This window comes from Perognathus longimembris, chromosome 9, assembly GCF_023159225.1.
Source record: "Perognathus longimembris pacificus isolate PPM17 chromosome 9, ASM2315922v1, whole genome shotgun sequence".
Lineage (NCBI taxonomy): Eukaryota > Metazoa > Chordata > Mammalia > Rodentia > Heteromyidae > Perognathus > Perognathus longimembris.
Window position 1 is genome coordinate 49,413,911 of NC_063169.1, and position 22,351 is coordinate 49,436,261.

At 40.9% G+C, this 22,351-nt stretch overlaps 1 protein-coding gene across 1 annotated transcript in view; it reads left to right on the forward strand.

Moving 5' to 3' along the window:
* The window catches only part of Tmem200a (transmembrane protein 200A), a 65,865-nt gene extending 57,337 nt beyond the window's left edge, over positions 1-8,528 (forward strand). Inside the window, exon 3 of the mRNA XM_048354070.1 lies at positions 5,669-8,528. Coding sequence (XP_048210027.1) covers positions 5,685-7,157 — 1,473 coding nt within the window. The 5' untranslated portion in view covers positions 5,669-5,684 and the 3' untranslated portion in view covers positions 7,158-8,528. The remainder of the gene's footprint in view (positions 1-5,668) is intronic.
* Positions 8,529-22,351: the final 13,823 nt, after the last annotated feature.

Below are 22,351 nucleotides of genomic sequence, written 5' to 3' on the forward strand. Positions count from 1 at the left end.
ACAGGCACAAGAGAAAAGCTGATGAAATATCCTCTGGTAAGGAGCCTTGTGAAACACTCAGGAAGAAAGATGAATTGGATCTGTTTGCATAACAAACTCACACTGATGTGCCAGGCCTCCCTAAACTGTCTCCTCTTCTTGGAAACTGCTAGAATGGAAGAGCTTTTTACACCATTCTTCTAACTCCTTCACGATAGTTCATTCCATCTTAAGTATTGATTGTGACCTCTTTCCCACAAGATTCTGTTCTCCTTTCAGTCAGAAACTGAGTTTGATTAAATTTTCATCCCTAATGTCTCACATAGTTCAATCCTATTTAAACATCTATGCCGCTAACAGATTGATAACTGGAGAGGCTGGATACATCTATAAAGCTAAATCTTAAACCTATGCAGCCCCACTGGCTTTTCACAGGTGGTCATTATAATTTGAGAAGTGAAAACTGATATAGTCTGTCATCATAACATTGAAAGCATTTCTTTGGGTATAGTGTTTTGGTAGAGACAGGAATCAGAAAAAGAAAAGGCATAAAGGAAATCTCAGGTTAAAATTTGGAGAAACATTCCCACTTCAGCATTTGTAAGAACACAGACTGTGGAATGCCCCACCGCCATAGAGATTGAGGCAAGTTACCTAAACTCTGTGCCAAATAGACACCATAATTATCATACCCACATCCAGGATTTTGAGAAAATATGTTTTCTACATAAAGTACTTAGAACAATGCCTGACCAATAGTAGTAGGTGGCCATAATTACTGTTGCTATTATTAAAACTTAGAATAATGTTATGATTTATAGCAATACGAAGTTTGTTAACAGCATCTTTACACCACCAACACCTCCACAAAAAAGTACAACATCCCTCTCCCTCCCCCAAAAAGGAAGAAATAACAGGTATGAAAGTGTAGGGCAAAGCAAATAGGACTTTGAAGTTTAGATCTAGGCCAATTTTGCATACATTGAGCACTTTGGACCAATAACTTTAGTTTAAAGGTACAAAAATACCTATGGATTCCCTTATCTGACTTTTACAGTTGCTTCAGGTTTTTTATTAACAGTGTAGCTGTCTCTAACATTTTAAAAAATATATTTTTATTTTCTTTAGGTAGTTGTACAAAGAAGTTTGCCATTCAACAGAGTAGTTTATAAATACAGTGCCTCTTGGTCAATGTCACCACTTCTAAACTTCTCACCCACCCCTCGTACCCTACCCCACCCCCTCTTTTCATAATTTTTAGGTTATGTATTGAATTTCTGCCATTTAACAAAGCAGTTTATACATACCATGCCTCTTGATCTGTATCATCCCTTCAACATCTTCACCCCACTTCCACCTACCCCTTCCCTTATTTTTCTCAATGGAAGTCTACTCTTCACTCAGAAAGAATGATATTGAATGATTCATAAGGAAAGGGACAGACATGGAATGAATTATGTGAAGTGAAGTAAGCTAGATGCAGAGAAACACAGACTACATAGTCTCCCTCATTAATGGGAACTAGAATGAACCTCTAAATCTAGAAGTAAGCACACTGGGTGGCACCCTAGAGGTTATAAGTGAATTAGCTGAAGTATAATAGAAGCTATGGAGAAGCACAAATAGTATAAATTCATTAGAAAGACTAAGTCAAAGCCTAACAAAATGAGTACAAGGAAGTGAGTAATTGCATGGAGGAGGGGGGGTGTCAAGAGGAGAGGGGTGGAAGAATGAATGGAGACAATGAGTAAAAGACAGGCAAGAATGCATTCTATATGTCTCTAGCTTGTGTATGTGGTTTTCCTCTGTCAGTCCCTTGGAATTGCTCTCCTCTGTTGAATAAGACTGGCCACATTACCTGGGTGGTCTTTACAGGTCAATGTGAAAGCAATGTAATTAGCAATGTCATTTGGCATCTGCCAAGGCCTGGATCCTGCTTCCCTGGCCTTATTTGCCTAGTTGCCTCTTGAAGCACCAAGCTGTGAGCCAAAGGTAGGCCTGGTCCTCTCCTCCAGCCTGCTTTCTTTCCCTTGACGGCTCCTGACATGATGCTCAGCTGATTGTGTTATCACAGCAAGCGCCAAGACACTTTCCTACATGCAGTCTTCCAGAAAAGTTCTCCTCAGTGGAAACCTTCATCCTGGGAGTTTCCTGAGTGCGGATTGTGTAGCTAAATTAAGTTCCTCCATTCTGTTTCAAACTCCTGAAGGCAGTGCCTTGAATCTGCTGACCTTTGCATTTTTAGCACCACTCCTAGTTCAGATCCTCGAGTCCTGGCAGGGGCTCCTGCAGTACTGAATTGTCTTGAATCAAGTTAAAGGAGGACATGGGCTTCAGACGTCCATCTGTTGATTATAAAAGGCACACTAGAGTACACTGGCTGAAGGAATTGTGAACCCCTTTTCTCAATCTTCTTCTGTGATTTATAAGTCTCAACTGACCTCTGCTGTGCTGCTTCCTTCCTGTCTCCACCACCTGCTTACATTGCTTGCTCATACAGAAACCTTCTGCCTCCCCTATCTTTTCTTAACCTTTTTTTTTTTTTTTGTCAGTTGTAGGGCTTGAACTCAAGGCCTGGGCTCTGTCATTGAACTTCTTTTTGCTCAGGCTAGTGCTCTACGACCTGAGCCACAGCGTCACAGGTTTTGAATGGTTAACTGAAGATTAGAGTCTTTAGGGGGACTTTTCTGCCTGGGCCGACTTCGAACTACAATCTTTCTAAATTCATCTTTCCTTCTTAAGATATTTTCTTCCATTCCAGCCCCTCCTTTCCTCTGCCAACCTCAGGAATGGAAAATGGCAATGCTAGAAGGAAATATTTTCACAATTGTTGGAAGCCTGGAAATCTGTATGCAATGCAATTCACTTTGGTAGTTCATAAACCAAATGAAAGGTTTTTGCCCTTCTTTTGATTTCTTTCACAAATCTCTATTTTAAATGAGCATAAATCAAATCCTTAGCCTGCATATAGAAATAACTAGGCGAGATGGCTGCCGTCTAATCTAAGCATTTGGAACTGTTTAGAGTTCCAGAAAATGTTGGCACTAAGCTTCATTTAAACCCAGATTTGGAAGTGGTTCTAAGCCATGGCATATATACTTTGATAAATTTCAGACTAGAGACATTTAGTGTATTCTCCCAACATTAAACTATTTTAATCCTAGCTATAATTCCACAGAGGGCTGGATTTACTCACTAGCTTGCTAAAGCTGCACATGCTCTCCACAACCCTGTTACTTAAACACTGTTCAAAAATCATAAATAGGAATTCAGAGGAGAACTCGATTCTGTAAGATGGAATTCATATCTTGCAGCAATTTGCCAAAGACCTTATCGGTCTTAAAACATCTTGTGTTTCCCTACGAACCATATTTGGAAGCTTGAGAACAATTCATTATACAAGACAGACATCTTACCAACTCATAAAATGTTAACTTTTTGTTTGGATATCAATCTTATTTGTCCGTATTTTAACTAGGAGAGTTAGTAGAGTAATACAATGGTCATTCAGCAAATGCTAGGAAAAGAATTACTCTCTTATTTGGCAACTTAGCAAGTATTTCTTTTTTTTTTTTTTTTTTTTTGGCCAGTCCTGGGCCTTGGACTCAGGGCCTGAGCACTGTCCCTGGCTTCTTCCCGCTCAAGGCTAGCACTCTGCCACTTGAGCCACAGCGCCGCTTCTGGCCGTTTTCTGTATATGTGGTGCTGGGGAATCGAACCTAGGGCCTTGTGTATCCGAGGCAGGCACTCTTGCCACTAGGCTATATCCCCAGCCCTTAGCAAGTATTTCTTGAATGCTTGGCTGTGTGAAAGGAACTACAGATAAGAAAACCATTAATTAAATGTGACATTTGACCTCAAGAGCTAGAAGAATTGAGACATATAATGTATGTCAAGTGCCATAGAAAACTTGCTCTGAGCAATGAGATCTTGCATGGGATCTGGGAATCCTCCAGAAAAAGCTTTATAAAGCTTTGATGTATGAGCTCTGATGACTAGCCAGATGTCCATATATGAAAAGTGGAACTGAGAGGCAGAGAGGAGGTCCGAACAGGAAGCTGAGATATCCCTCACAGTCTTAGAAACAGTACAGCATAGAATATGGGTGAGAAGCAAGAAATACAGGATGAGTTTTAGTTGTGTGTAAATTAAAGTGAGCAGAGATGAAAGTCTGAAATCCCAGATTAAACTTTGGAGGGTGGTGGGAAATAATTTTCTCCATTACCCCACTCTTTAAATGTCAACCGTGTTTCTTAGGATAAATAATCTGCCATCTGCATATGAGCTTGATTGTAAAGGAAGATAATGAATTTGGCAAGAAAGTTGGGAGGCTATTCTAATGGTCTCATAGGGATTAGAAGGGCTGCACTATGCTGAGAAGAAAGGGATTGGAACTGAGGAGTGGTATGAACAGAAACTGTATAGTGAGAACTTCTAGGATTTAGAAGTGGATAGAAAGAGTAGAGGAAAGAAGAAAGGGAGGTGTAAAGGACAATTATAAAGACTGAAGTGACCCTCACCCCCAACAAAAGAAAAAGTCAGATGAATCAGGTCAGATGGCTGGGGTGTAGTGGAATGTGACTTTAACTTTGTTAGTGGTGCATAGATGCACATATGCTCAGCAGGGGACATTTGAACATAGGAAATTGAAACAAGATATGACCTGAAACATAGACTGGGGACTCATCATCATAAAGGCAGTAAGGGAAATTGTAGGAGTGGATATGAAAGTCAAGGGAGAGGAGCAGAAAGAAGGTGGCCAAGAACAGGCCTCTAGGGGGTTAGTGGTCTACTTTTCAGTAAGAAAAGAAGAGCCAAAATTGAGATAGCTGGCAAGGTTGGGGTAGAACCAAGGATGTACCATAAAAGACCTTACTTAGTCTATACTCTAGCTGCTCAGGAGGCTGAGATCTGCGGACCTCAGGCCAAAGCCAGCCTGGACAAAACAGTCCTGAAGACGTGATTTCCAATTAACCAGCAAAATGCCAGACTGAAGGCATGGTTCAAGTGATAGAGTGCTGGCCTAGTGCAGGAAAAAGAAACTGAGCTTAAAGTAAAAGAACCTGAGTTCAAGCACTAGTATTAAAGCATGCATATTCAAGTATCCATGAAAACAGAGAGGTTAAGGAAAATGAATAGTGACAGAGAAGGGGAAGGATTATGTAGCAATTAAGAATAAATTTATCACTTTCACAAGAGTGGTCTTAAAACCATCAATTTCTGGAATATATAGTCTTTGTGTCTAGGATTTGTATTTGGCTTGTTAACTATCCTTCATTTTTCCATTGTAAAAACACCACAATCAATGATAGCCATGTGTTTATCTGTGTGTACACCCACAGGCAGTGTGTGAAAAAGACAGTCTTGTAACCAGAGAACTGCAATATACAATAAGTAGTAACATTATTTTAATTAAATTTAAAAAATTCCTTTAAACTCACACTTCATCAATACTAGAAATACTCATCCAATTAAAAAGAGAGAGAGAAAAAAAGCAAAAATCTCCAGAAATCTCATATCAGGCAGCCAACAAAACCTGAACTGTGACAATTAAAAAGAAATTCTTCTGCCTCATTTAGCCCTGTGAGACAATAATACAACAAAAGCACTGAATAATCAGTGTTTGAAATGAATTGATGAGCCTATCCCAGGAACATATTGAGATCTTTGTCTTCTCCTTTCTTTGCAGTACAAAAGGCCGAGCTATGATAGCCACTGGAGGTGTGATCACCGGCTTGGCCGCCTTGAAAAGACAAGACTCTGCCAGATCCCAGCACCACATCAATCTCAGCCCGTCCCCTGCTACCCAGGAAAAGAAACCAGTCAGGCGAAGGCCCCGTGCTGATGTTGTGGTGGTTCGGGGAAAAATCCGCCTTTATTCTCCCTCTGGCTTCTTCCTCATCTTGGGAGTGCTCATTTCCATCATAGGAATTGTCATGGCTGTCCTGGGTTACTGGCCTCAGAAAGAACATTTCATCGACGCTGAAACAACATTGTCCACGAATGAGACTCAGGTCCTTCGGAACCACGGTGGTGTGGTGGTGCGCTTCTTTGAGCAGCATTTACACTCCGATAAAATGAAAATGCTTGGCCCCTTCACTATGGGAATTGGTATTTTCATTTTCATATGTGCCAACGCCATTCTTCATGAAAACCGGGACAAAGAAACCAAAATCATTCACATGCGGGACATCTACTCCACCGTCATTGACATCCACACCCTGAGAATCAAGGAGCAAAAGCAGATGAATGGCATTTACTCAGGCTTGGGGGGTGAGCCTGAGGTAAAGCAGAATGGGAGCTCTTGTGCCTCCAGATTGGCAGCAAATACAGTCTCCTCTTTCTCAGGGTTGAGGAGGAGTTTTCGAATGGACAGCTCTGTGGAGGAGGATGAACTGATGCTCAATGAAAGTAAGAATTTGGGGTTGATGCCCCCTTTGCTCTCTGACAGCTCTGTCTCTGTCTTTGGCCTCTACCCACCTCCTTCCAAGACAAACGAGGAAAAGACTAGCAGCTCTAAGAAATGTGAAACCAAGTCAATTGTGTCATCATCTATTAGTGCTTTTACACTGCCTGTGATCAAACTTAATAACTGTGTAATTGATGAACCCAGTATAGATAACATCACTGAGGATGCTGACAACCTCAAAAGTATATCAAAGAACTTGTCAATGGATTCCCTTGTGGTCCCTCTGCCCAGTACTGGCGAATCCTTCCAGCCTATCAGCACAATGCTCCCAAGGAATAATTCCATTGGGGAGGCGTTATCCATGCAGTACAAATCATCTGTGGCTCTTGGTCCGGGGGCTGGACAGCTCCTATCACCTGGGGCTGCTAGAAGACAGTTTGGATCCAACACATCCTTGCATTTCCTTTCTTCTCATTCAAAATCTTTAGACTTAGACCGAGGTCGCTCCACCCTCACAGTTCAGGCAGAGCAACGGAAACATCCAAGCTGGCCACGGCTGGATCGAAGCAACAGCAAAGGATATATGAAACTAGAGAACAAAGAGGACCCGATGGATAGGTTGCTGGTGCCCCCCGCTGCCATAAAAAAAGACTTCACTAATAAGGAGAAGCTGCTTATGATTTCAAGATCTCATAACAACTTGAGTTTTGAACATGATGAGTTTTTGAGTAACAATCTAAAGCGAGGAACTTCTGAAACAAGGTTTTAATGTGGCAAAGTAGATCATTTTCCAATGGTATATGCTTGAAAACTATTTTCACCAATGATTTCCTTCTGAGAGCATTGGTTGGGACCATTTTTCAATCACATGGTTTATAAAGTATTAGAACCGGTGGCTTGAGTCTATGCTGGACATGGATATAGGTTCCAGTCAGTGAGGATTACAGTACTCTAGATGATCACATATGAGTTTCCCCCCATTTCTTTAAAAAGCATGATCTCCTTTATTGATATGAATACAAAAGTACTTGCATCCAAATTAAAATTTTCTTTACTTTTAAGTTCTTTCATTTTCATATTCATAGAAGCAAATGTCTAGAAGGGAAAACTTAGGGTACCAAACATTCAGTCCCAACTCTCAATCTAAGTTTGTATATAAGGTCTTATGATGTGATTTTGTGAATGATTGCTTTTATAAAGGACTGGAGAAATTGTTTAAAAGAAGAAGGATCTAGTTTATATGTGGACTATGTAATATGAATTAGTTAAGTTGGTTGTGATTCTTACTGTGAGCTCTAGGTAGGCAGTATTTTTTTAAATGTCAGTTGTTTTAGTGATATCTTATCAAGGAATGATATATTCAAGAGCCAGGGCTAAAAATTCCAGGTATACATAAGAGACAAATCCAAAATAACTATTAGAACAAATGCTAACTACTCAGAACCAGAATTTCTTTGCACACTGTCTTGGAAAACAAATGAACCTGTATCATTTGTAGAAATACTATCTTGAAATAACAAATGAAGATACAGATTTTACTAGTTAATGCTACCAAGTCTTAGTATTGTTTTCTAATTATTGGTTATCCACCAATACCCACTCACTCCCATATCCTTATTTACCTCTGATATTGTTTAGATCCTGGAAATTGGAAAACGTAGATAACCTTGACATTTCATCTTCCCATACCAACAGCTTGGTGGTTCAAGAATATTTAGTCCTTAATAAATTGCCTTGAAATTTACTTTGTGCTAGAAAGCCTTATGCTAACTCCAAAGACTTTCTTGTGGTATACCAAATTCTTAGGATTATTCTTCTCAATTATTGAAGATATTAAGTACTAAAATGGATGTTTCCATCAGAAAATTATCATATTTTCCATAAAGGAAATAATATTAATAACTGTTTGGTGAAATACTCAGGAAACGTGTAGGTTTTGCCCAAAGTCTAAACACTTCTGCAAAAGAGTATTGCAGTTTCGGGAAAGAGCAGCAAGAAGACCCATTTGTATGTGTAGCACCCCACAATTGTATCTATGTTTGTACCTCAAGCTTCCCTCAGTCAAGGCCCTGCACTTCTTATGAGAACATGGAGCCTGTGTATTGTCATAGAGTAGGCTCAATATTTTACTATAAAGCATTTAATAAATATCTGTTCTTAATACAAGTTTGTGTTCTTCATACATTTTCTATTTTTTAGACAAAATATACATCTCTGTCTAAACTATGGGTTTTCAAGCTTTCAGATGTATTCTAATGAGAGCACATGGATATCCTCTGGCACCTGGGGGGCTTTGTTTTTGTGTTTTTATTTCTTTTTTTTATTCATATTTTACTTACTTACCTTTATCTTAAAGCAATATATGTGTCTCTCCTTTCATTTTTATTTATATTGTATAATAGTTATTTTTAAATTTTTATCATGTCAGTCAATTGTTTGAGGGGATTTCATTTTGAGGTATCCCAATATGTATATATATATACTACATATATACATAAATAGATATACATATATGTATATATACACATAATATATATATAGCGTACCTTGATCAGCCACTGTTACTCTTCCCATCCACCCTACCCCTTCACAAAGCAACATCAACAAGCTCCATCATTCCATTTCCACCCATGTAGATGAAGTATTTTGATTGTATTCACTTTTCTTTATTTATTATCTCCATTTTTCCTATCCCCTCCCTCACACAAAATCTCTATCATAGGACCTGTTTTACATTCTTATCCTTCTTTGATATTTTTACTGTATGTTTAAGAGTTCAAAAGAGTTTCACTGTAGTATTTCACACATAAGGTATTTTAATCAAGTTAACACTCTCTCATTTTCTCCATCCCTACTATCCCTATTATTCAACAGCTTTCAGTGTTTCATTTTGCTATATTCATTCACGGATGCTCACCTTGTAACTTTCCCAACCTCCCTGCCAAACCCTCCAATTGTCCCACAATTACCAACAAGCTTTGGCTTTTTAATTTTGTTTCTGTTAGGTTAAACTGTGTGGTCTAGCCACATGTTTTATTAGATTCTTCTTTGTTTTCTCACATTTGTTAAGATCATTTTCACATAAAATTCATTGGCACTCAGGAAAATAGTCATATACAGCATTCAGTGATTGTCAGCAACGCTACCAGATTTGAAAGCAATGGTTTTGAACAACCCTGATGTGACAAATGACCAAGATTCTGTAATTTGCTGAGCTCTCCTCCTGAAAGAGCCCTAGCAATCTGAACAGGATTAAGCAGCAGGGATCTTAGAGGATCCAAATAAAGGGACTGGGTGAGGGCAGGCTAAAGCTGTGGTTCTTGCATAACCTCCTCTTCATCAAAAGGCTGAGGTTTTATTTACCAAGAAAATTGCTTTTTAAAAAATGATGACTAGTTTTCTCATTTTCACTTAATCAAAACTATGTGTGGCTTAATGTTTCAGAGGAGTGTAAGGTAGCATATGCACCATACTGATTGCAGTGTAATTTTACATTAAAGTATCCAAACTGGAAATTAGAATTGGATCGTGTATTGTATACTTCCCTCAGTCTTTTATGAATTTTGAAAATAACTTAGAAACCTCACTTCATCCTCTGGGAAGAACTCCAGGACTCTGAGCCATAGGCTGGCTACCTCCAGTCCAACATTTCTGAAGCCTGTAGCCTACCATTTATTTATTCCTTAGGGTCACAGTAATAAAATCCCACAGACTAGGTGGCTTAAACTATAGAAATTAATTTTTTTTGCAGGAGTGCAAGTCCTAGGTGTCACTGAGATTCATTTCCCCTGAGATTGCTCTTGTTGACCAGCAAAATGGCTGGCCTTGTCATTGATTACTATTGTTTTGTTTTTCTCTGGGTGAATATCCTTTTTTTTTTTTTGGCCAGTCCTGGGCCTTGGACTCAGGGCCTGAGCACTGTCCTTGGCTTCTCTTTGCTCAAGGCTAGCACTCTGCCACTTGAGCCACAGCACCACTTCTGGCCATTTTCTGTATATGTGGCGCTGGGGAATTGAACCCAGGGCTTCATGTATACAAGGCAAACACTCTTGCCACTAGGCCATATCCCCAGCCCCTGTGTGAATATCCTTGTTGTTTCTTTTTCTAAGGCTCCAGACATTCTGGATTAGAACTTACTCTTTAGACCTCATTTAATTTTAATTATCTATCTTCTGAGGTACAAGAGGTTAGGGCTTTAACACAAATTTTAGCAGGTACGATTCAGCTGGTAACATGGGTGTGGAGAACAACATGACTAATCTTAGCTTAAGATGAGTGAGAAAATCACAATATAATCCCAATGTCTCTGACGCCCCAGCCAGGTGGCCTTGAGGAAGACCTTACTCACTCAGTGCCAGTATATTTCTTAATTCCCATGCAAACTTACACATGTGTGCCAGCAATGCAACCCTACTTTCAGATTCTATAGGGGAAAAAAGGGTCTTTTATGATAGAGGGTCAGGATAGTGTCATGCGGGCACATCATGAGATTAATATGCAAATAGTATTATACCTACAGCTTTTCAATCCTCACACCATCCCCACCTTACCCCAAGTATCTTATCCATCCTGTAGTAGAATTAATAATGATCCACTAAAACATGTCTGTCTTGATCCCTAGAATCTGTGAATATTACCTTTTATGACAAAACAGACTTGCTGCTGCGATAGTAGGGTTTTGAAATGAGAGTATCCTGGATTGTTCAGGTGAGTCCACTGTTAATCACAAGAGTTTGTGTAATCACAATGGTCTTTAGAAGAGAAGCCAAGGGAAATGACAACAAAGGTGGTGGTACAACCAAAGCAGAAATGCGGCTATTAAGGCCCTGACTTTGAAGATGGACAAAGGGACCAAGCACCAAGAAAGGTAAGAACTATAAACTAAAAATATACTGCCCCCGACCCCAGCCCCATGCTCCAGATGAACCAGCCCCGGGAATAGACTTGGGCTTCTGGACTTCAACAAGCATAGGAGAAGAGTCAATACAGTAATGTTTGGTGATTTGTTACAGCAGGCATTGGAAATGAATATACAGCTTCTTGAAAATTGAACCAATACTCGGCAACTTAGAATGGGATCAAAGGCATCATCTGTAATGCCATCAACTATGGCAGAAGGCTCTAAGTAGAATATCAGATAAACCTTGTTTTCTAAAATTGATAATCTCTATATGTATAACTTTTTTTAAGTTGCAACTTCTCTGAAGCAGAAGATGGTTTGGAGAGAAAAAAAACATATAAAACCCTGTCGTTTATTAAAGAACAACCATCAATTGTAGAAGCTCAACTATACATTCCCATTTCTACAATCTTAGAAGAAACTGGTAATTTAACCAAAAAGAAAACTTTAGCAAAAGTTCTTAGTAAAGTGGATATAGAACTAACATTTAAGAATTTAATAAAGGTAAATTTTGACTTTCTCATTTTAGCAGTTCAAATTGAATCTTTTTAAATTCACCACAGAAATATGCCATGGATAATTAAGAGGAAGGAAACATGCTTTTCTTTAAGGTTATTAACATATCTAGCAGTAACATTTAAAATATTCGAGTCCTTGGGCTGGGAATATGGCCTAGTGGCAAGAGTGCTTGCCTTGTATACATGAGGCCCTGGGTTCAATTCCTCAGCACCACATATACAGAAAATGGCCAGAAGTGGCGCTGTGGCTCAAGTGGCAGAGTGCTAGCCTTGAGCAAAAAAGAAGCCAGGGACAGTGCTCAGGCCCTGAGTTCACGGCCCAGGCCTGGCCAAAAAATAAATAAATAAATAAACAAAATAAAATATTCGAGTCCTGGCTTGCCCACTGATACATATCTACACACAGTGGTATTCAGGTTGTTCCAAGATCTCAGTCACCTCTAGAACAGTACCCAAGCTATCAGCGCCTTGTTTTCAGTGAATTACCCCTGCCCCGTTCTATCTTTCTCTGTCCCTACACAGAATCCCATTTTACACTTTAGATACAAGCACTTATATATGGCTGTGATATTGGCCACGGAGTCCAATATCCAATATTTATCTTTACCTTTCCATTTGATAATTAAAGTTCTTTGGTATCTGAATTCAAACTGAGGTAACTCATTTCAGTCTATATACTGTTTATCCTAACATACCACAAGACAAAAATGTCATTCTTGATTGAAGAGACTTTTAATAGTTGAAGCTGTCTTAAGATAGTGTGTCGGTTTGCTAGGCCATTTATAGCAAAGGACCACAACCAGGTAGCTTAACAGGATTAGTTCTTACAATTATGGAGGAGGGAGTCCAAGATCATCTTGTGGGTCATGCTGGTTCTCTTGACACTCCTCTTATTGGCTAACAGATGACCTTTTTCTCACTGTGTCCTAACATGGTCTTGTACACACTTGATGTGTATACATTCAGATTTCTTTTCCCCCTAAAGTCACCAGTTGGGTTTGCTGTGAGGCCCACCTTAACAGACTCATTTTAAATTAATCACTTGGTTAACATGTCTATTTCTAAATTCAAACACATTCTGACCTTCTAGGGCTTGGGGTTTCAATATCTGGGTTGGAAGTGGAAATAAAATTCAGTCTACAAGGCCGGTAACTTCAAAAACAGATCTCCCCAAGAACAGGACTCATTAAAGTGACAGAATGAGGTTGATCAATTTTTAAATGGCAGCAGGTGATTCCCTTCCTGAAATACATTTTGGGTAAATTCATTTGAATATACACACATTGGCACACACTGTCAGTATTTGAGGAGATAAAGTAAGTAATAGAAGGATATGTAAAACATCTACATGTACATCTTGTCATTCTTCCAACTTCAAAGTAGTTTTCAATCAACTGGACAGAATATGAGACCTTCAGTGTGGTTTTCCTATTCTTACTTTCCCCTTTTATTTCTGACTAGTTCATTAGTTGTATTATAAAAATCTTTGAGTAAATTGCTTATTTCTTGTCTCCTTCATTGACTCATGATTTAAGGCTTTTAAATTTATATTATTTACTACTAGCTACAAATTAAATATGGACATTTTATTGGCAGTGCAGTTGTTGATAATGTAAACAATGCCACAGTCTTTGTTATGTAAAAGATAGGACCATATGCTTATAGAAATATAAGCATCTGGAATTCAGAAACAAGAGGATTCTTGAGCTGACAATAAGTTCAATATACAAGTTCTTAGCAAGAACCAGAACCTGAATGCAGGACAGATTTTATTTTAATTTTTGTTTTGAGACAAAGTTTTATGTTGTAACCCAGGCTGTCCTAAGGTCCTCCTACCTTTACCTGTCCAATGCTGGGCTTACAGGTATGTGCCATTGTACATACACTCAGCAAAGACTATCGATTCTTCATACTTGAAAATTGTTTGTTTGTTATAGACACGGGACTGAAAGCAGGACCTCATACGCGCTAACTGAGCAAGAGCATTATTAATGGCCCATACATATACACACAGTCTGTGATCTTAAGATTCACACTACTTTAAATATCTTCAATTTGTGGTAGTGATTTGGTTTGGAGTTTCTTTTTTTATAATTTATTAAATGAAAATTTTTTGACAAGGTGTTGTGCAAAAGGGGTACAGTTACATAGTAGGGCAGTGTGTAAATTTCTTGTGATATCTTACACCCTGTTTTTTTTTGTTTTTTGGGGGGTTTTTTTGCCAGTCTAGGTTCTTGGACTCAGGGCTTGAGCACTGTCCCTGGCTTCTTTCTGCTCAAGGTTAGCACTCTGCCTCTTGAGCCACAGTGCCACTTCTGGCCGTTTTCCATATATGTGGTGCTGGGGAATCGAACCCAGGGCCTCATGTATACAAGGCAAGCACTCTTGCCACTAGGCCATATCCCCAGCCCCTACACCTGTTTTTCTTTCCCTTTCCTAGGTCAGGTAGACATATATACAATACACAGTGTACCAAGAACATATACAGTAGCCACGTGGCCTACGCCCAAGAAAATTCGCCTAGGGCTTTAAATGTAATGTTGACAATAGACAATATGTTGACAATAGTCTTATATGAATGTACATACATAGCTTTTGAGCTATTGTGATCCACTGAGAGGTCAATTTTTGGCCTTTATATGTTGAGTAGTTGTTTGATTTTAGTTACATAATGTAGGGTCGCTGACCCAAATCTGTGGGAAATACCATTTGACAAGAAGTTTTTGGTTTCACAGACCTGGTCTCTACTGTCTCCCCCTCCCTCTACCTTAACAGTCATATATCAGGGAGATCATGCCCCTTTGTTTTCTATGTTCTAGGCTTGTCTCACTCAACATTATTTGTTCAAGTTCTGACCATTTCCCTGAGAATAACAATATTTCACCATTTCTAGTCGCTATGTAGTATTCCAATTTGTATAGGTACCATATTTTTTTGATCCATTCATCTGTGGAGGGGCATCTGGGTTGTTTCCATATTTTGACTATTGTGAATTGTGCAGCAATAAACATGGAAGTGCAAATATCTTTTTGATATCTTGGGACCTGTTGTTCAGGATAGATGCCTGGGAGTGGTATGGCTGGGTCATAGGGTAGGTCTATGTTGAGCTTTTTGAGGACCCTCCGTACTGTTCTCCAAAGTGGTTGTACTAATTTGCACTCCCACCAACAATGGAGAAGGGTTCCTCTTTCTCCGCAACCCCTCCAGCATTTGTTGTTTCCTGAGTTCAGAGTATAGGCCGTTCTAACTGGAGTGAGGTGGTCTCTCAGGGTTGTTTTTATTTGTATTTCCTTTACTGCCAGAGATGTTGAACATTTCCTCACATGTTTCTTTGCCATTTTTATCTCCTCTCTTGTGAAGTGTCAGGAGCCGAGCTAGCAGCGAAAGTCTTCCTGACCTCTGGCTGTGTTTTCAAAGACATGCAAAGACATGGATTAATGGAAAATCGGAAATGCTTTACTGTGTCTGCCATGAGTCCATTCTTATGTTAACCAACCTCACCCTGTCTTTGCTACCATCAGATATTGCTCTGGAGTCCATTCTTATGTTAACCAACCCCATCCTGTGTTAGCTATCAGAGGGTAATGCTAACTCCAAGCCTTTTTGTGTTCTCGAATTTTAAGCCTATGCTGTTTCCTGGTTTTCAAACTGCATATAAGCTGGAAGTTAAGAATAAACATGGCTGTGGTCTTGAGTTTCAACCTTACGGCTGCAGACCTCCCGTACCCCATCTTTGTCTCTTGTCTTTTTTTCTCTTGCCTTATTTTTCCTTTTCCTTAATCCTCGCTGCCCCTCAGTCAGGATTCCCATTTCACTGCTGGCTGGGTAAAGTCTCTCTTTAGCTCCTTTGCCCATTTCCTAATTGGTTTATTGGGCTTGGAGGGGCTTAGTTTTTTGAGTTCTCTGTAGATGATGGCTATTAGGCCTTTGTCTGCTGCTGTGATGGTAAAGATCCTTTCCCATATGGTTGGCTGTCTTTCTAGTGTGGTGGCTAAGTCCTTAGCTGTGCAGAAACTTTTTATTTTGTAGTAGTCCCATTTGTCGAGTCTCTCCCCTATCTGTTGTGCCCCTGGGACTCTATTCAGGAAGTTCTTTCCTGTGCCTATAAGTTCTAGCGTCTTTCCTACTCTGTCCTTCAGAAGTTTCAAAGATTCAGGTCTGATGTTGAGGTCCTTGATCCATTTTGAGTTGATCTTGGTGCATGGTGATAGGCTTGGGTCTACTTTGAGTTTTCTGCATATGGCTGCCCAGTTCTCCCAGCACCAGTAGTTGAAGAGGCTCTGTTTATTCCATTGTATGTCTTTAGCTCCTTTGTCGAATATCAGCTGAATGTAAGAGTGCGGTTTCATTTCTGGGTCTTCAATTCTGTTCCATTGGTCTTCAGGTCTGTTTTTATACAAATACCAGGCTGTTTTTGTTATGATGGCTCTATAGTAGAGCTTGAAGTCTGGTATTGTTATAACTCCTGCACTGCTTTTTTGCCTAGAATTGCTTTGGCTATTCTAGGTCTTTTGCTGTCCCATACGAATTTATAGGTTGCTTTCTCTATTTCAGTGAGGAACATAGCTGGGATTTTGATGGGGATTGCATTGAATTTGTATAACAATTTGGGCAATATGGCCATTTTCAGTACATTGATTCTGCCTACCCATAAGCATGGAAGGTCTTTCCATCTCCTTGTGTCTTCTTTGATTTCCCTTATTAGATTTTTATAGTTCTCATTAAATAGGTCTGTCATGTCCTTGGTTAGGTTGATCCCTAGGTACTTTATTCTTTTTTTGGCTACTGTAAATGGAGTTATTTCCATAATTTCCTTTTCTGCTTGTACATTGCTGGTGTACAGAAAAGCTGCTGACTTTTTTGGATTGATTTTGTATCCTGCTACTTTGCCAAAATGGTTTATTAGGTGTAGGAGTTTGGGGACTGAGTTTTTTGGGTCCTTCAGATATAAGATCATGTCATGTGCGAATAGGGATAGCTTGATTTCTTCCTTGCTGATGTGGATCCCTTTGATGTCCTCCTCTTGCCTTATTGCTATGGCTAGGGATTCCATCACTATGTTGAAAAGAAGTGGGGAGAGTGGGCATCCTTGTCTTGTTCCTGAGTTTAGGGGGAATGATTTTAGTTTCTCCCCATTTAATACGATATTAGCAATTGGTCTGTTGTATATGGATTTTACTGTTTTGAGGAATGTTCCATCTATTCCTGTTCTCTCCAGAGCTTTTAATAAGTATGGATGTTGTATTTTGTCAAAGGCTTTTTGGGTATCGACTGAGATAACAATGTGATTCTTGATTTTAGTTATGTTTATGTGGTGAATTACGTTGATTGATTTACAGATGTTGAACCATCCTTGTGACTTGGGATGAAGCTTACTTGTTCATGATGTATACTTTTCTTGATCAGTTTCTGGATCCTGTTAGCTAATATTTTATTGAGGAGCTTTGCGTCTGTGTTCATGAGTGATATTGGTCTATAGTTCTCTTTTTTTGTTGGGTCTTTGCCTGGTTTGGGGATGAGTATAATATTAGCTTCATAGAATGAGTTTGGGATTTCTCCCTCTGTTTCTATTTCGCGGAAGAGTTTGAGGAGTATTGGTATTAGCTCATCACTAAAGGTTTTATAGAATTCGTTGGTGACTCCATCTGGGCCTGGGCTTTTCTTTGTTGGTAGGCTCTTGATTACCCCCGTGTCTTGCTGTAAGTTATTGGTTTATTTAGTTGATTTATTTCTTCTTGATTCTTTGGGCAGTTTATACTTCTCTAAGAATTGATCCATTTCTGTAAAATTATTGGTTTTTGCTGAGTAGAGGTTTTGGAAATAGCTCCTTATGATTGTTTGAATATTGTGTGTACTTGTTGTAATTTTTCCGGTGGAGTCCTTGATTTTACGTATATGAGTCTCTTTTCTTCTTTTTTTTGTAAGTCTTGCGAGGGGTCTGTCAATTTTATTTATTTTCTCAAAGAACCAGCTTTTAGTATTACTTATTTGTTGAATGGTCTTTCTATTTTCAATCAGATTTATCTCTTCTTAATCTTTGTGATCTCTCTCCTCCTAGTCATTTTAGATTCGATCATTTCTTGTTTCTCCAGTTGTTTTAGTTTCATCGTGAGGTTATTCACCTGCTCTGCTTCCATTCTTTTAATGTCAGTGCTGAGGGCAATGATCTTGCCCCTCAGTACTGCCTTAGCTGTGTCCCTTAGGTTTCTTTTTGATGTATTTTCATTGTCATTGTGGCTTATGAATTCGTTAATTTCATCCTTAATTTGGTCTGAGGCCCAAGTGTTAGATAACAGTGAGGAGTTTAGCCTCCAAGAATGTGTATAGCCTCTGTGGCAACCATTGTTATTGAGGGTTACCTTTATTCCACTGTGGTCGGATATAATACATGGGATGGCATCAATACCCTTGTATTTGCTGAGGTTCTTTGTGTGGGCTATGACATGGTCTATTTTGGAGTATGATCCATGGGCTGCTGAGAAGAAGGTGTATTGGGTCTCTGTAGGGTGAAAGATTCTGTATAGATCTGTCAGATCCATTTGGGATATGGTGTTACTTAGGTCCTCAGCTCCCTTGCTAATCCTCTGGGTGTTGGATCCTCTGGGTGTCTTGGAGAGAGTAGGGTATTAAAGTCACCCACTATGATTGTGTTTGGGTCTATCTTGTTCTGTAGTTCTGTGAGAATTTGCTTGACATATGTAGGGACTCTTTTGTTCAGTGAGTATACATTTATCACTGTGATGTCTTGATTCTGGATTTTTCCTTGTATTAAAATGTAGTGTCAAACAAAAAACAAACAAACAAACCAAAACAAAAAACAAATAAAATGTAGTATCCTTCTTTGTCTTTTTGAGTTGATTTTAATGAGAAGTCCAGCTTGTCTGAGATAAGGATGGCTACTCCTGTTGTTTTGGTAGGTGCGTTTGCTTGGAAGATCTTGCTCCATCCTTTCATTCGGAGCCTGTTTTTATCCCTTGCTGTAAGATGGGTCTCTTGTAGACAACAGATGGCAACTTTTTCTTTGCAGATCCACCCTGCCAGTCTGCTCCTCTTTATCGGAGAGTTTATACCATTTATATTCAAAGAGATCAAGGATAAGAGTGTTTTTTCCCCTTCCATTTTCCTGTTAGGCTGTTTTTCCTCTCTTTTTTTTTCCTTGTCTTTAATGAGCTGCTCTTTCTGTTGGGCTCTGGCTATTGTTTGGCTATTCTTTCTGTTTCTGTTTGTGTGTCCTGTACGATTTCTGTTGGGTGGAGTTCCCCTCTTAGAATTCGCTGTAAGGCTGGTTTTTTAGTCACATACTCCTTTAGATTCTCTGGAAAGATCTGGTTTTTCCCTCGAATATGAATTCTAGTTTCACTGGATATCTAATTCTGGGTTGGCAACTGTTGGCCTGTAGGACTTGGATTGTGTTCTTCCAATCTCTTCATGCATGGTAGGTTTGTGTGGAGAGGTCTGCTGTTATTCGGATCCTTTTCCCATTGTAATAAATCTCTTTCTTCACTTTGGATGCATTCAAAATTTACTCTTTATTCTTGAGATCTGAAGTCTTGATTATTATGTGCCTGGGTGAGGATTTTCTAGGGTCTGGTCTGCCAGGCATCCTATAGGCTTCAGTTACCTGGGTGAGGTCCCTTGTGAGATTGGCAAGTTTTCTGCAATTATTTTATTGAAAATATGTTGAAGCCCTCTTCTCTGTTATTCGGCTCCTTCTTCTATTCCAGTTATGCCCAGATTATATCTCTTGTCTTTGTCCACTAGCTCCTGGATTAATCTGCCCTGGAGTTTTACCGTTTTTTGGAGTGTGGTAATTTTCTGGTCCTTATCGGTTGCATCATCGTTCAAGGATGAGATTCGGGATTCAATATGGTCAATTCTTTGTGCTGTGGATTCAGTGTGGTTTTTATGGATGTCAGGGAGCCATTTATGGTTGCCAGATCAGCTCTGATGGTAGAAATTTCTTCCTTTAAAGAGTTGTATTTTAAATCTATTTTTTCATGCATTTCACTTCTCAGGATGTTAAGATCTTCTTTAAAGGAGGTTTGCACTGTATCCATTTTTGCTTCCATTTCTTTCTTGACTTCCTGAAGGTCCTTTGAGACTTCCATTCTAAACTCCTGGAATTGGTTTCCAAATTCGTTCCTGAGGCTTTCCATCATTTCTGCTATCATAGCCTCAGTTGTTTTTTTATTCTCCATCTCCTCTTCGGTCGTACTGCTTTTTGGAGCTGGCGAGTTGGCTTTCCCTTTCATGAAATTTGTAATATTTCTTTGTGATTTTTGCATCTGGAGATCTGTAGGTGGCTTCCTTGGGTTGGCTTTGTGCTGGTTCTCTCTGGTCTGTCAGTGGGAGACTTGTTTGTGTCCTGGCTCTGGGTTTGAGTTTGGCTGTTGAACCTTACTGCCCAATGGGTGAGCATGACCATCTCGGTTGTTGCTGGGGTGGTCACCCTCACTGCACTTGGGGGTGGGTAGGTCTGTGTCTTTCTCTGCAGGATAGTGTCTTGCTGCTGTGTTGTGCTGACCCTAGCATGTCCCTGGTGTGGGTTTGCGGGTCACTGATTCAGCGTGGCATGGAGGCTTTTCTCTTCTTTGGTTCTTTTTTCCACTCGGTACCGTGGTCAGAGGAGCTCACCTCTCAGATTGAGAATTGCCACTGAGAAGCAGCTCGCCCACCTGTGTGGATTGCTCCTGTTTGAGCCAGTATTGTTGATGAGGGGCCCACCCACCTGTGCAGAATGCGCCTATCTGAGCAGGCACTGTCGCTGGGGGGTTCTGCCCTCCTGTGCGGGGTGTGCCTATCAGAGCGGATGCTGCCGCTGGGGGGCCCTTCCCACCTGTGCAGAGTGCACCTATCAGAGCAGGTGTTGCAGCTTGCCTGCTTATGTGTTCTGTGGGGGTTTGGGCAGGAGATCCTCTTGCTGGAGGGCTAGTACGCTGGCCCACGCTGGCCCTCCAGGGGGCGCGTGTGTGTGCACTCTAGTGCTTCCTTTGGGGGCGTGCTGCCCCAAGTTGTTGGATAGTGCTTGTGCCCTCTCTCAAGTTTGCTGTGGGGGGCGGTATGTGTGGTCCCCAGCAGGATGAAGTGTCCAGGTGTGTGTTGGTGCCCACAGACTCTCTGCGCCTCCACTGTGGGGGGGGGGCGTGTGTTTGGGCCAGGTGTCCCTGCTGGGCTGGTATTGCACACCAGCAAGCCTGTGACTGTTGTTCAAAAAGTCTGAGAGGACCAGGCGCCTCAGGTGGGGCTTCCAATGCCTACCAGTCCCCGGTACCCTGCTGTGGAGGGGTCAGGGCCGGTGTGGCCAGGTTCAGGCTCCTCTGCTGGGGCTTTGGGGGAGGGATGCCTTGGCGCTGCTCCGCCTCTGCTAGCTCCCTTGTCCTCCCAGAGGCTGTAGTGTCCTATAGCCACCAGATATGGGGCTCCTTTCTTCCCTCAGAATAGGGAGGGGGAGGGAGGGAGCTCTAGCTTCTTTGTAGGTTTTGGGTCTCTGCTAGAGCTGGTCTCCAATTGGGCGGGGGGTAATGGGGAACTTACTGGTCCTGGATTGTGTGTATGTCCCACGCTGCTGTGGGTGGAGTTCAGGGGTGGAGTGCTGGGGTGTGGCAATCGGTCCTTTGGTGGTGGCGGTCCTGGCTCTCCCCTTCTGCACCACCCGGTTCCCCTGCTGCTTACATCTGATCCCGGCCATTTGGTCCTGCACCTCCGGTCCCTCGCCTCCATCTGTCTCTGTCAGACTAAGCTCCGTCTGGGGTCTGTGGAGCTCCTGCTGTCTGGACTCTGCACTCCTGGCATGACTTTTCAGCTGTTGGTTTGCCGGCACCAGTTCCCCTTTCCCAGGCTGGCCCTGTTCGGGCCAGGGTCGGCGGGTGGGGCGGGGGTACCCCGGAGATTTTCCGGCTCTATGCAGGTTATAGGCTCTTCTTTTTTTGTTCTTTTTCATTTCCTGTGTTTCTCTGTTGCTTCTGGTTGTTGGGTTTGCTGGATTCTTGATGGGGTGTTGGGTGCTGGAGTTCCCAGCTCACTATTCAGTTGGAGCGAGTTGGGGTGCCTCCCTATTGTGGCGGCGCCATCTTCCCTCCCTCAGTTTGGAGTTTCTTAAGAGCAATAAAGACATAATCATGGGGGAGATAGAATACTTTGACATTTCTAATGAATTTTATATATGCTGAAGGCTTAAATTGGAATGGTAAGGCCAACATCTTAAAGAAAGTGCATAGGTTGGAAAATATAGTTTTATACTTTAGTATTTTATGTCTTAATGAGGCTATACTGCAATTGAAATTATGTCATTGAGCCTCACATACCTCCACACTTTTTCAACAAGGTTAGAGGACTAAAATAAGATGTTTCCATCCGGGCTGGGGATATGGCCTAGTGGCAAGAGCGCTTGCCTCATATACTTGAAGCCCTGGGTTCGATTCCCCAGCACCACATATACAGAAAATGGCCAGAAGTGGCGCTGTGACTCAAGTGGCAGAGTGCTAGACTTGAGCAAAAGGAAGCCAGGGACAGTGCTCAGGCCCTGAGTCCAAGGCCCAGGACTGG